The sequence below is a fragment of the Bremia lactucae genome, linkage group LG5 (assembly GCF_004359215.1).
Source record: "Bremia lactucae strain SF5 linkage group LG5, whole genome shotgun sequence".
Classification (NCBI taxonomy): domain Eukaryota; phylum Oomycota; class Peronosporomycetes; order Peronosporales; family Peronosporaceae; genus Bremia; species Bremia lactucae.
In genome coordinates, this window is record NC_090614.1 from 216,663 (window position 1) to 230,356 (window position 13,694).

A 13,694-nucleotide genomic window follows, 5' to 3' on the forward strand; every position below is an offset into this window, starting at 1 on the left:
TAGGCGCCATACTTAGTTAGTTACTAATAAAAGTTCAGTAGATAGAAATTCGTTACGCAGGAAACTAAATATGTTAATTACAGGTTTACTATTACTCTCTTCTAAAGCCTTAGTCTAAACCCTTGAGCTGAATACTCTTACCTTAACAAAAACCTTCCTCTGTACCTTTGTTTACGTGAAGTTTTAAGGACCTCACTTTCACTGTAATCAGTGTAAGGTTACTAGTACTTATCAGCATTAGTGATAGGTGCCCCGTTACACTACGAGCACACACCTTTTGAACACAATAAGGAATTGATTAACCGTCTTCTCTCACGTACAGTGAGGTAGTTGGTGGGCGCCCAAGCGACCTCACCCAACGAGCTAGATGCCTTAGTTTCACTGACGTCACGGGAGCGGTAATCCGGCTCCATGTCAACTAGAAAGTAAATTTCGGACTGATTTATATTTAATCGTATTAGATATAAAACCTTATTAACTAATCATAAATGCCATCTTTGTAGATATGCACTGATACGTATTGTGAGTGTGCAATTCTAAATACCTCGTATCTTGGATGACGCTAGCCGTAATCCTTGTTAATGTGATAGCCTCAGGTGCAACACATACACAAAGGTATGGTCACAATGTGAACTACACCCAAGTGGTGGGGTCTAGTTACTTCACTTAAGTAATTAACTATCCCCTTCAGCGCACTTTGTGCTTAACGAGGATTGTATGACATAGGGCAACTTTAGCCCGTTACATCGGGTCTTATGATACCGTAATATGAGAGTTGTTATTATATTGCAATTTTCTAAAAGAATTTTTGGGGCGGCAAATGAACGTGATTTAATTAATGGGACCTTGACCGAAAGGGAATATAAAAAATATACCAAAATAATTAATAAATAAAACAATATACCAAAAAGTTTAAGAAATAAACAAAATATACCAAAATTTATTTATTTTTTTAATATATAAAACATATATACCACGTATGTATAATATATGTACGAGTTTACACAAGCTTGGGATCTTGAAGAGATATGCTGCACTTGATGTTAGCCAGGAGGCAGAGAAGGTATCCTGAAGAGATATGAATTGAAGGCGTTGTTCATAGAAATTTAACAAAGCATACACGGAGTTTTAGCAATCTTTAATCTAGTCACGTAATCAATAAACTTTCGAGTAGATTAAGACTCTGTAAGACTGTTCAATTTACGTTATTGCTGTTCAGATGATATTTGACACATATCCTGTTCTAATCATTGTATGGTCTTCAATGCTGTAATATGTATAATTCTGGCATGTTGCAAAACTTGATGTCACCCCCCCGCTACCTCTTGCTGGCCACACATCAACGATTGTGTTTTGCTGCATATTCATACCAGCGATAGCAAGCTAGTAGCTTCTTCGAGGATAGATGTTACGCTTATAAAACGAAATTATACAAGCGATTATTGAATACAACTGAAATTGCAACCGTCCGTTTCGTGTAGTGTGAAGCGATAATCGGCGCTAAAAGGCAGCGTGCACGCAACATGGCTGTCTCTTCGTTGTGCAGTTTGCCTTTTCGCATACATTCAGTCCTCAGAAAAAGTCTGCAATGCACACCTGTCAAGTATCAGGATCGTCCAAGGCGTCGTGCAGATATGAGACTCCGAAAGAAATTACTTTAAGCCCTGCAATCAGAGACATGGCCATAGCCTCTGGCAGGAAAGGGACAGCCGTGATGATCCAATTGAAGTTAAGGAATGAAGGGATTATCGCCACCTGTATAAACTGCGTTCACGCTCTCAAGAGATTGAAGCATGAATTATTCGGAAGCGACATTGATCAATCTAACCTCATGCCATCCTACTTGGATAAGCTGAAGATTTGAGGTCACGAATCCAAGCTTGATGTCGTGGATAACAAATTTAAGCGGCTATGTGTCATTTTTCGGGAAGGGCTTCAAGCATTAAAGCCATTCAGTGAGCGTGGGATATCCGTGAATGGAGCCTTTATGAAGACGTCAGTCGGTGAATTCGCCTTGTAGCGTGCTTTCGAAATGAAGACAACGAGATCCAAATAATCGGGGTTGGGATCGTATCAGTGAAGAACGAATATATCTGGGCCTGGTTTTTAGATTTCCTACTCTCCCACCTACAGCCAGCTCCAGCATTCATCAATATCGTATAGGAACAAGGGGCTTATAAAAGCTATGCAGACAGCGTCACCAGACGTCCCACACTTTTTTTTGTTTCCGCCATTTGATGGAGAACTTTAGCAAGATATACAAGTCCAAGGTCTTAAATTATTTGGCGCGGATATTGGCTCGTTCACGGACAACAGTGGAGTACGAGAAGGTGGTAGCAAATATCGCAAGTGTGAACAGCAGTGCGTTGGCGTGGCTTCAGGAGTTGGTCGTGAAAATGGTCAAGGGCTTACTCCGTATGCCCAAAATACAACACTTTCACGTCAAATAACGGGGAAACCGTAAACAGCGTGTTAAAGGGAATTCGCGTTCTTCAGTCATCGACTGCTTGATAGAAGTCGAACGCTACGTGGCATGCAAGTGGTCTAAGAACGTCAAGAAAGTGAGAGGGTGGGGAGTACTAACTCATCATGCATCGCACAAGGTGGATAAAAAATTGGCCGTTGCAAAATGTGGTGAAGTTGATGACTGCTCGACCTCATGCTTCATCGTCGCAATTCGTACTGATGCGAAGAATATCCCGGTGAAGTTTGCAGTTCAATTTCGTGATAAAATTGTACGATGCTCGTGTAATCACTTCGAAGATGTTCGATCGACTTGTGTTCATGCCCTACTAGCTCGGAAGCACGTAGTTCCACGAAACCTGGAAATCATCCACGTATGCAACCGCCTCTTCTGAAAGATCCGAAGACAAAATATTGGCGATTGTGCATAAAGGTGTCCTTACAAGAGGTGTGTGCAACGCGCCATCTATTTTTTTTAAAAGAGGCGCCCATAGAAGAAGCGGATCTCATCACAACAAGCAACTGAAAGAGTTGAAAAGCGCCAAACCAGAAAGTGCGGAATGTGCCACCAATTTGGTCGTAATCTTAGGACCTCCCGAACAAGGATGCATGATTCTATGCTTCGTTATCTCTAGTACATAGTGCATGATAATTAGAGGTTTTCATCCAAAACTGGGTTTGCCTCGCCATAAAACAGGTTACATGTATTAAATTAAATGCGAATGATTTAAGACAAGTTTGTAGCTTTCTTCGTTCTATAGTAAAGCTAAATAGCAACGCCTTCAATATCTCTTTATGATCCCAAGCTTGCGAGTACTCGTACGTATATTATATATGCGTGGTATATTTTTTTATTTATTAATTGTTTTGGTATATTTTTTTGATTTTTTTTGGTATATTTTTTTATATTCCCTAACCAAATGAAGTGATATAATTTTTGTATACCGATTTCCGATCCCCAAGGAGATATTGCAAACTAAATTATTCAAATTTTAAATGTAATTCGTTCAACAAGTTCCTTTTCTACCAGCGAAAAACATGAGCTTTAGCCCCCCCACAACGCACACCATGTTCGTCGGTGACCGCGACAAGCGCGAAAACACACCAGGGCTCGTGCGTATTTATTCGAAGCATTTCTTTTACTTTTGTCTTAAGCTGTAATTCCGTCTCATCAGGGTGCAGGTCCGCCTGCACAAAGCAACGGCTGCGCTGTGTGCGGCTTAGACCAAAATGGGGACAGTATCCTGCTCTGCGATGGATGCGACGGCGAGTATCACTCGTACTGCCTCGTTCCACCTCTAACGGAAATTCCGGCGGGAGACTTTTATTGCAAAAGATGCACAGAGGCCAACGTGGCCAAGCAGCAAAAGGTCGTAGCCGAAGGCTTAGTCGCTGCTCCAGTCCCAGTCGTGACTATTAGTAAAGTAGAGACGGATTCTTCTGTCGCTCTGCACACGCCAGCACCTGCTCCTTACGTCCCCCCTAATCCAGGCATTCACATGAAGGATTCTAAGTACAGGGGAGTGTCGAAAGTGTACATGAAGGGCGTAAAGAAGCCATTCGTGGCCAAGCTGTGGCAGGGCTTTAAGTACCTTCAGCTGGGTACTTTTGGCAGCGAAATTGAAGCTGCTCATGCGTACGACAAGGCTGCTCTCATGCACTTCGGCAATAGTGCACAACTAAATTTTCCACACTTGCACGACGACTTCGTCCGCCCAGAAATAGCCTTCAGTGTACGGACACAGAACCCAAGCGCTAGTGAAGCGACTTCTAGTTCATTCTCTATGGAACAAAATTTAAGTGCTGGACGCGGGCGAGGAAGGAGTCGTGGACGAGGCCGAGGTCGCGGACGTGGCAAGCGCTTTCAAGAGCCGTCCGACACGGATGGAATGGCTGCATTTATTGAGTCGAAACGCCGCAAAATGGACGGCATTGATGAAATTACTAGCTTTTCGAGCTATAAGTCACCGAGCTCAATGGACAAGAAATATTTAGGAGTCCAGGTTCACCGTGTATACGCTCATGCACAGATTCACGTAAATGGTAAGGTAGTGAACTTGGGGACTTTTCCTACCGCAAAGGATGCAGCAATTGCCTATGATAAGGCAGCACTGAAATACTTTGGAGGACAGGATTGCTCGAGCGAAGAAGATATTGTTCTGAATTTTCCGGAAAAACGCGACGAACTTTTGCAGCATATTGCTGCCGAACAGCAGCAAAAAGCAACTGGTACGTTAGAAACGCCGATTTACGCTAGCCGTAGTGCCCAAAATGCTCAGCATAACCTGTCCGTTAAAAAACTCAATTTGTGGATTTCCAAGCTGCAAAGATCAGTCAAGTTGGTGGAGGCGTCTCAAAGAGTACAATGGGGTATCCACTCTGCGGTAACCAAAACCGAAGATATACACGAGGAGCCTCATACAGAAACAGCTCCCTCCAAATCGTCATTGGTCAAAACTGAAATATTTGGCTCTGGGCCGAAGATCAATGAAGAGTTTACAACAAGCGACCAGAAGCTTAGGCAAAGCAAGAAAGAAATTGAAAGATCGATTGCTCTTATGATTGAGGAGATCAAAGTTTATGTAGCTAATGCACCGACAGACTCACTATTTGAGCCTCCGCCTCGTAGTACGCCGATACTCGATTTAATGTCTACATCTCGACATTTAGACTTGGTTGGTGCGATTAACGAACTCGCTCACTTTAATATTAAGGGAGACTCCGCTGACCCACACTCTGTGGTTAATGGAAGCTTTGAGGACAAGCTTCAAGCTGTTGTCGATCATCGAACGCGCCTTGAACTGTCAAGTCGCAATGAAAAGCAAAAATTGGCTCATCATATCCGGGACTTGGTTACTACTAGATCACCATGGCTTACCGGCGATGCCAACAATCAAGTGGATACAGCGGAAAACGTTCCGGCACAACTTGATGTTTTACAAAATGCTCGTTATGTTAAGCGCAAAGTGCTGCTATCAAATAAGGAGAATAGAGTGGTGTCGAACGCTCAAATTGATGATATGCACGGGAATGTGGCAGAGCCGACCATTCAGTCAGCTCAAGCAGCATATGATACTTTATCTGCTACATTTAAAGATGACAGTGCTTCAACTACTGAAGTCAAGATGTTAGATCATCAAATAGTTCCCGAGGGTCTAGCAGACAATTCATCTGCAAGCGAAACGATACCTACTGCTACATTAATTAAAAATGACGATGGAGAACGCGCCCATGAGCAGGTGGACGACAAGAAGACACAATTGTTTGACAGTAGCAATGATGATGCCGCAGTGCAAATTGTGACAGGCATGAACGACCTACCCGAGAATGAAGTTACAGAAGACAACAGCTCTCAATCGATCGTAGACGATTACAGCTCGAATAATATGGAAGTCAAAGTAGAATGCCCAGAGGTTAAGATGCCTGCTCAGGAGAATACGACGGTTGACTCGAAGGTAGATGTTTTCGAGGAAGGCACGATTATAATGGAAACTTTTACAACGAAGGTAGCTGCTGACAAAGTTGAAGTAGCCAATGCTGGGATTGACAAGCTTGACAGCGGCTTAAGTGGTCCCATACCTGGAATTTCCAGCAGCACTACATCAACAATTAGTGGCGATGACGGTGTTGTAAAAAGAGAATTGACAGCCATGGTGGAGGATGTCGCTGACTCTGCCTCGTTGAAACTCGAAGAAGCTCCGCCTAACGACAAATATTACTGGCAATATTGCTTGGCAATCCAAGCGCCTTTGACTAAATCCTCAAATGCTCGAAATGTGTGGCGACTACTTCCGCTTTTAAGTACGACTGAAGTGGGCGATTCTTTTGACGATCTCTTTCTTACTGAAAAAGAAGTATTAGAGATGGAAGTTAGTGAGGAAGATGTGTGCTCCTTTTTTGCTTCTGATGATAAAGATTCTTCTTGGATGAAACATTTGCATCAGTTGCAAACTGAAGAAAATCATGTGCGCCAGCGTATTCAGCGGGAAACAAACCACCAGCATGCATTGCAAGGAATACTAAAAATCGAGCAAGATCGACTAAGTGAAATGTCCTTGGCGTACGCTGAAACCATGAGTAAACTTAACACGAAAACAGCGCTGACGTTGAAAACTTATTCAAGAGTGAGTCAAGATGCTAAACTTGTAAATTTAATCCAGCATTCATTTAACCCGATTTTAATTGACCTTCTCGACAAATGCGAAGACGCACTATTCACTTGTTTCCAGAAATTATCTCGGCGTTTTGAAGACTTTTCCGAGGAGTTCGAGCATTATCGCAGTGCACTTCTTTCATTTATGGAATATTCAAAAGAGCAGACAATGACTGAGGAAGGAAATGCTAGTCCGCAGGATGCTTCGGATCTGTCTATGGACAACTGCGTGACGATTAAATCTGAAAACATTGCGAAAGCAGTAGGCGAAGCTGTCGTTGCCGTCCGTCATCCTGCTTCCGGGGATGCTGATAAGCTTGTTGACGAAGGAGAAGTTGCCGTTTTCGAAGAAGGTGATGGTGTTAGTGAATTAGATGATAGCATAGGGCTTCGAAACGCATACGTTAGCTTTTATGTCAGTGAAATGGAAGCCCTGTGGAAAGAGCGAAGTTCTTCGCTGGAAATGCTGCAGGCAATACAGCGCTCATTACTGCATGCGTCGCTTGAGGCAGAGACATCTACCGAAACTTCAGTGGAACCGGAAATGTGGAAGTCTTATGTAGCAAAGCGGAAGCCTTCTGAGTCTGAAGATGTTGAGATGACGGCTGGAGATATCGAGGCTGACAATAAATCGAGCGATTCTACAGGAACGGATGCGCAAGTCAACGTAAAAGCTGACGATGAATGTAAAGATTCTGCAGGAGCCGAAGTGTCAGTTAACGCAAATGCTGCCGATGTTGTGACATCATTGATGAAAAATAAGCCAATAATTGCCAAAGAAGCATTGAAATTTGAAAATGGGAAAGAAGCGCAGGAAAGCGTCATCGATGTTTGTGTTCGAACAGATGATGTGCCATGCAAAATCGAGATCAATCAAGGCAGCAGTGAATTTAGCTTGAAAGTTAAGTCGCTTCAGCAGGAGGTATCTGGAAAATTTAGACGGGAGCAGGAGCTTCGTGAAGCTATTGAGTTTTGTTTAGCTCAGTGGCAGCGCATCGAATGGCCGGCGGAGCTCAATTCTATGTTTTTCAAACCAACCATTACCACTATGTTGGGTGCGTCCTCAGTGATCAAGAGTGAGCTGATGAAATCCAATTTTGATCATGACGAAAAGAAATCGAACAATGTTTCGTCCCTTAGCGTCATGGATGAGTTGAAACGAATAATGATCGACTTGACCCAGGATCAAGTAGCTCCTGTGCCGCCACCAGTTGAGCCTACAACGTTGGTGTTGTATCACCCTGTCTTCATTAATCATCAGACACCGAAGAATCACCCTGAATGCCCTGAGCGCATTGACGTGAGTGAATTGATTTTTTATGTTTTGTTGGACTATTTAACCATAAATTTTATTCGATGATGTTGCGCAGCGAGTCGTAAATATTCTGAATTCGCTGATTAAAAGGCACCGAGAAACCCTCAAGCTAGATCGTCTTTCGATGTCACCAGATGAGTTATGCCCGCCTGAAACTACACTACTTATGGTACACTCCCCAACATACTTACGACAACTGAAGGAGCGATCGATCGAAGCCGGTTTGCAACCTGCTTCATCCCCTTCAGCGTCAGCTTCGTCGCCATCCTCTCGCGCTCTCGTGTTCGAATCGGACTCTGGGATTTCTGACGAGACTTCAAGTTGCGGAGACCGAAGAAAGAAAGGACGAACGCTGCTTGCTGGTGCATTTGGCGCTGCGAGTCTCGAGCAGAATGGTATTGAGCTGGACACGTTTGTTAGCAGCAAATCGTGGGATGTCGCTCGTGCTGCTGCGGGAACAGTTTGTCACGCAGTGGACCAGGTCGTGCGCAAGGAATACCACAACGCCGTGTGTTTAGTTCGTCCTCCTGGGCACCATGTTGGCCGCCATGGCCGGCCGCAAAACGCTCCTTCGTCAGGTTTCTGCTTGCTGAATAATGTCGTGATCGGTGCAACGCATGCTCGGCTGTACCCGTGGATACGCAAGATCGCAGTGCTAGATTGGGATATTCACCACGGAAATGGCACGGAAGAGTTGCTACAGGATGACCCAGATGCGTTTTTTGCATCCATTCATTTGTATTCGTCTGGAAAATATTTTCCAGGTACGGGGAAATCGTGTGAAACTGGCAATCGAGTTAATGTGGCGCTTGAGAACACGGGGGCAGGAAGCGGTTCGATGGCTTTTAGAGCTGCACTTGAGTTAAAAGTCCTGCCGGCAATGCGAGCGTTCCATCCAGATATAATCTTTATCTCAGCTGGTTTCGACGGCCATCGCGATGATATTATCGGTGGAGTTGCGGCTGTTAACAATCCAAATGTGCCTGCCGGATACGTGGAAGAAGACTATGCGTGGGCCACATTAGAGGTGCTGAAGTTGGCTGCAGATGTGTGTGACGGCCGCATCGTTTCAGTGCTGGAGGGAGGGTATGATGTGCGCTGCGAAACGAATTCACTAGCCAAGTCCGTTGCTGCGCACGTGGCAGCGATTGCAGCTTACGAGGCAGCCCGTCGAATGTCTGGTGCGAGCGTTTCTATCGACGTCGAGATGAAAGATGAGGAACCTTCTGCTTTCTCTGGCTTAAACACGTCGCCTCTTGGTGATATTGGCATCAAGTCAGAACACGAATCAGAGACAAAGCCTGTAAGTTTACTGGAAAAGCTTTTGTCGACAGATCTTGACAACGCAAATGTCATCGACGACGAAGACCACGACGACGAAATTAGCCAAGAATCCCCCAGCGGCGAAGACGAGAGCATCGACATGGAGGATGAAAACACTGGCGAGGAGGAGGACGATACCAATGCCACAATGGCTGACGCAGCCAAACTTTCTTATCATGAGAATGGCGCCATGGATGTCGATGACTGTTAAAAATGGCTACTTCTCATGACATTTAGTATGATTGGATACAAATCGATTTTATTAGGAACTCGGTGTTGTGTTCTTTTTTATTTTCCCTTGAAATGAGTGACCCCTTCTATCTAGCGGATATCTTGCTGGGTCGTGTGGGCGTGCTGCGCTCCACGGCAGAGAGTATTATCCTGGAACTGAGCCACGCACGTTCCAAGATTGAGTCTAAGCAGCCAAATGATGATGCCTTGCGCTTATCCATCAAGAACAAGCTGGAGCGTGTGCAAACTAATCTCAAACTGCTACGCAAACTCGTGCCAGAATTTGGTAAACCTATAAGCTGTTCTGTAAAGTGCTCGTGCACCTGCTAATTTTATTGTGCTGTCTCTAGATGGAAAGACAAAACCCATTGAGAGTGTGAATCAAACACATCGTAACCTCATGCTCGAATATAATTGGAAAAACCAGGTACAGGACATGGGTATTAAGGCGCAGATTGTCTTTTTGGAGCAGCTGAGTGGTGCTTTTCCTCGACTTGAGATGCTGGGCGATGTACGGTGCCCACCCACCCCCAATAGCCTATTTGTTCCGAAGTCTCACAAGCGCGGCCGTGTATTCGACCCGTACGGAGAGAAGCAACCAGCCACGCTGAATGAAATGATGGATTACATGATGGCCAAGAACCGCAAGCTGAAGTTTTATAAGCACGCTGAGACAACGCGCGGGGGTCGTCGCGTCATCAAGTCTATTAAGTGCGAGATTAATAAGGAGCTGACGGTGCATCTAAGCTTCTGTCCGCCTGTTCCAGAGAGCGGTCCAACTGGGGAATCTGGTGTAGCCGCCAGCCCCATGACACCTTCGACGCCAACATCCCCTGCATTTAGCAGTGGCCGTTTGCGTAGTACTCGCAGTAAACAAAAGAAAACTCAACAGCAGCTTTTCAAGAAGAAAAAAGGGGATATGCTCACAAAGGCTAAACTTGCCGCTGAAGAGGCTACTAAGATGGAGCTGGAAGAGCTGAAGCAGCGCATTGCAGACGCACGCGAGGCAATCAAAGAACAGGAGCAGGCTCGTGCCGCTGGCTTGCAGGTAACGAGGTACATCCAGCGACTCTCAATCTTCCCATTCAACGAAGCTGCCCCGCTTGGTGCATGGTCCGAGTCATCTCATAATTTCTTTCGTCTTATCACGCTCCACGGCCGCGAAGCTTTAAATCAATTTCGTAAACAGCAACCGGAAACGTGTTTCTACTACCTTTTCACGTGGCTTGGCTACTACGACAAGATATACCAGACTCCTTGCTCTGTGTGTAAAAAGCTGCTTACGAAAGAGAATGAAGACTGGGCGTACGTTCCTCCGTCCTTCCGCGACTACGCCAACGGTCAAGCCTTCCACTTCAAGTGCCTGCCAATAGAGTGAAGAAGCTATATCGTCAAAGTTGCGGATGCTTTACGTACTCAGAACATAATAAAGGTCAGTGTTTAATAAAGATTTATTCATCTGTAGCAGCTCTTTATTCAAGTTTAATAGGAAGCAAACGATCGAATGCTGCATGTCTCGTTTCGTGCAGTTTGATTTTGTTTTCTGCCAACTCTCGCGGTGTGACAGTATCGGCTGACAGTGGCGGCTGAGTATTAGTAAAATCATATTTGTTAGCTAGATCCATTGCATCGTAGGCTTCGGCAACTAGAGCTGCATTTCATAATTTATCAAAGTAGTGCAGTTAGCAACATTTCGGTCACAAATTCAAAAATAGTGTCATATTACCTGCACACGGAAAGAAAGGCGTGACACCAAAGCATGGATTCATAATATATTTTGAGCCAAGCATTGCCGACATTGTTTGACGAAGCGAGGTTCGACTTTTTCGACCGACATTTTCAACGACGAAGGCTTTGGCAGCTTCCTGCATTTTTTTGGAGCGCTGCAACAGAGCTTAGATCATAAGAATGGGCTTCTGATATTGTTTAAACGACACGCTACCTCGACGTTAAGTGTGAGCACGGAAATTTCCGTAGCTTGGGATGTTAAAATGCGTGCGCTGTAAGGACGACATTGCACCTTGTTTAACGTCTCCTCCACGATATACTTGCGACCTAATCGATCCACATAGATCCACCCGCAGTGGTCAAAGCGTGAACGTAGATGCTTACGCATAATCCAGGTGTGAAGTGCTGCCAGAGGCTGCAGGGCCGTCAGCTTGCGCTGAAAAAAGACGAGGTCGCCCGTCTCGAGCGTTTCCATAATAATGTCATTCATAGTACCAGTTATAAACTGGAAGTTTCTTTCACCGTGACTTTGGTGGCGAGCGCGCATAAGGCTTGCATTGCCGCTCCAAGCAACGACACCAGCCACTGGGAGCAACGTCAGTAATCTGGTAGCCATTTTTGATCAGCAAAATATACGCTTTAAAAATTTGACAAGCAGAAAAACCTCCTAGATCTGCTTGTTCTTTAGTGAGCACTACTTCTGTAACGGTGTATCGTTCCATGAAGTTAACACTTAAAAAGGTTGTTAATTAATATATTGTCTAAAGGGTAGATAATATTTGGAGAATATATTATTACATAGTAATATCTCTAAAGGCTTATCCATTGGTAGATATAGACCATTATATCTACTTTCTCCGCGGTCCAGTCAGCGCTGGACGCGCGCAAATAGAAAGACAGATAAGACTTTTAGTACATATTTTGTATAAGTTTATAATTAAGTTAGTATTAAGTAGATAGACAAAAATAACTCAATTATATTGATACAGTTTTTGATTAACTCTCTTTAAGGCAAGTGTTATAAAGAGAGTCGTGCAGTGACGTGAGGCACCACTCGCACTGAGGCAGTGCGAAGTGGACTTGTACTGAAGCAGTACAAGTCAGTAGTGCCCCATTACACCTGGTAGCACTTTGTACGTTTCGCGTGATAGCTACTCCTTTCTAAGTGACACAGAATGGAGTGCGGTTGAACGATGCCATCTTGGCCATGCTGTCCGGTTTGGACAGAGATGCCCTCCATTCAGCCATCACCAAGCTCATACAACATGAACTTGACGAGGCGAAGGAGAAGGTAGCCTTGCTTGATCAGCAAGGCTCTCAACAGGCAGAACTGTTCAGGTTACAATTGGTACAGACCCCTGTACCTGGGATGACGCACACGCGTCGTCCTAAAACCTTAGAGATTGTATAGGGGAGTCGAAGAAGACTCCCTCTTAAGATAGTTTGTCGAGTTGGACGATGCCATAAGGGCTCGTCATATCGTCAGCGACCAAATGCAAGTCGCATTTGCTCAGTCAAATTTGGCAGGTCGTGCCAAAACTTGGGCACTAGGCCTTGAGTTGCGCGACCCATATGTCTTTGGGTCGCTAGAGACTCTTAAAGCCCGGCTCAAACAGGCATTTGAACCGCCTAGGGCTGAGTTTAGAGCTCGATGAGAGCTTCTAAAACTCAAGCAAGGCAAGCGTGATGTTCACGCTTATACCCAGCACATACGACTCTTAGCGAGTTGCATTACGAACAACCCAGTTCATGAACACACGTTGGGTTACGGTGTTCATGCAAGGTCTCACGGATGGTCCCGTAAAGACCGACCTGTTCTGCTTGGAACTAGATACGCTTGAAGAAGCAATATCCGTTGCGGAACAGGAGGACTTTAGCTTGAGACAGGCTCAAGCTAAGTCGTCATCATATCGTCCTCCAAGACGACGCGAATTGGGAGGTCCAGAACCTATGGACCTTTCTTATGTCGAAAGCGAGAAACCTCGCTTGTCGAACAGCAAGCAATTGCAGAAATGTAATCGCTGTCAAAAGTTAGTAACTACGCTCATTAGTGAAGTGCTCCAAGCCCAGTACCGAGAGGTACTGAACGTAATTATGGACCGAATGGCAAAAAGGGCAACGGTCGCGGGTCCGACGTTGTTGCGAAATCGCAACAACGAGGCGGACCGCCAAAAAACGGTCGGGGTCAGTAGGGGTGCAATGCCCTACTGATCCAGCAACCTCAAGAGAATTTGCAAATATCTTGACTAAAGTTGCTCCAGACACACATCACCTTGAAGTTAAAAGTGACAAATGATTTGTCACTTAGAGCCCTAGTGGACTGTGGAGCGTCGAATAAATTTATTCGTCGCCAGTCGCTAGAGGGTCGTAGGCTTAAATATGTTGAGCGCGACATCCCTCCAACGAGGATGACGGTGCGTCTAGCGACAGGCGCATCGATAACAGTAATGAAACGCGTAGTGAAATTTCACTACACGTTAA

At 44.9% G+C, this 13,694-nt stretch overlaps 3 protein-coding genes across 3 annotated transcripts; 2 read left to right on the forward strand and 1 right to left on the reverse strand.

The window, feature by feature from the left end:
- Window positions 1–3,531: 3,531 nt before the first annotated feature.
- CCR75_003542 (uncharacterized protein) lies at window positions 3,532–9,553 on the forward strand (the record flags this gene model as incomplete). Its single annotated transcript, XM_067961636.1, has 3 exons — window positions 3,532–3,580; window positions 3,619–7,916; window positions 7,987–9,553. 3 exons carry the CDS (start codon window positions 3,532–3,534, stop codon window positions 9,463–9,465), a joined length of 5,826 nt encoding a protein of 1,941 aa, XP_067821122.1. The 3' UTR covers window positions 9,466–9,553.
- Window positions 9,554–9,557: 4 nt separating this feature from the next.
- On the forward strand, window positions 9,558–11,223 carry CCR75_003541 (uncharacterized protein; the record flags this gene model as incomplete). Its single annotated transcript, XM_067961635.1, has 2 exons — window positions 9,558–9,771; window positions 9,836–11,223. The coding sequence occupies 2 exons, from the start codon at window positions 9,558–9,560 to the stop codon at window positions 10,861–10,863; spliced, it is 1,242 nt and encodes a 413-aa protein (XP_067821123.1). The 3' UTR covers window positions 10,864–11,223.
- CCR75_003540 (uncharacterized protein) lies at window positions 10,958–11,829 on the reverse strand (the record flags this gene model as incomplete). The annotated part of the gene is made up of 3 exons (XM_067961634.1): window positions 10,958–11,136; window positions 11,212–11,368; window positions 11,428–11,829. The coding sequence occupies 3 exons, from the start codon at window positions 11,827–11,829 to the stop codon at window positions 10,958–10,960; spliced, it is 738 nt and encodes a 245-aa protein (XP_067821124.1).
- Between the last annotated feature and the right edge of the window lie 1,865 nt (window positions 11,830–13,694).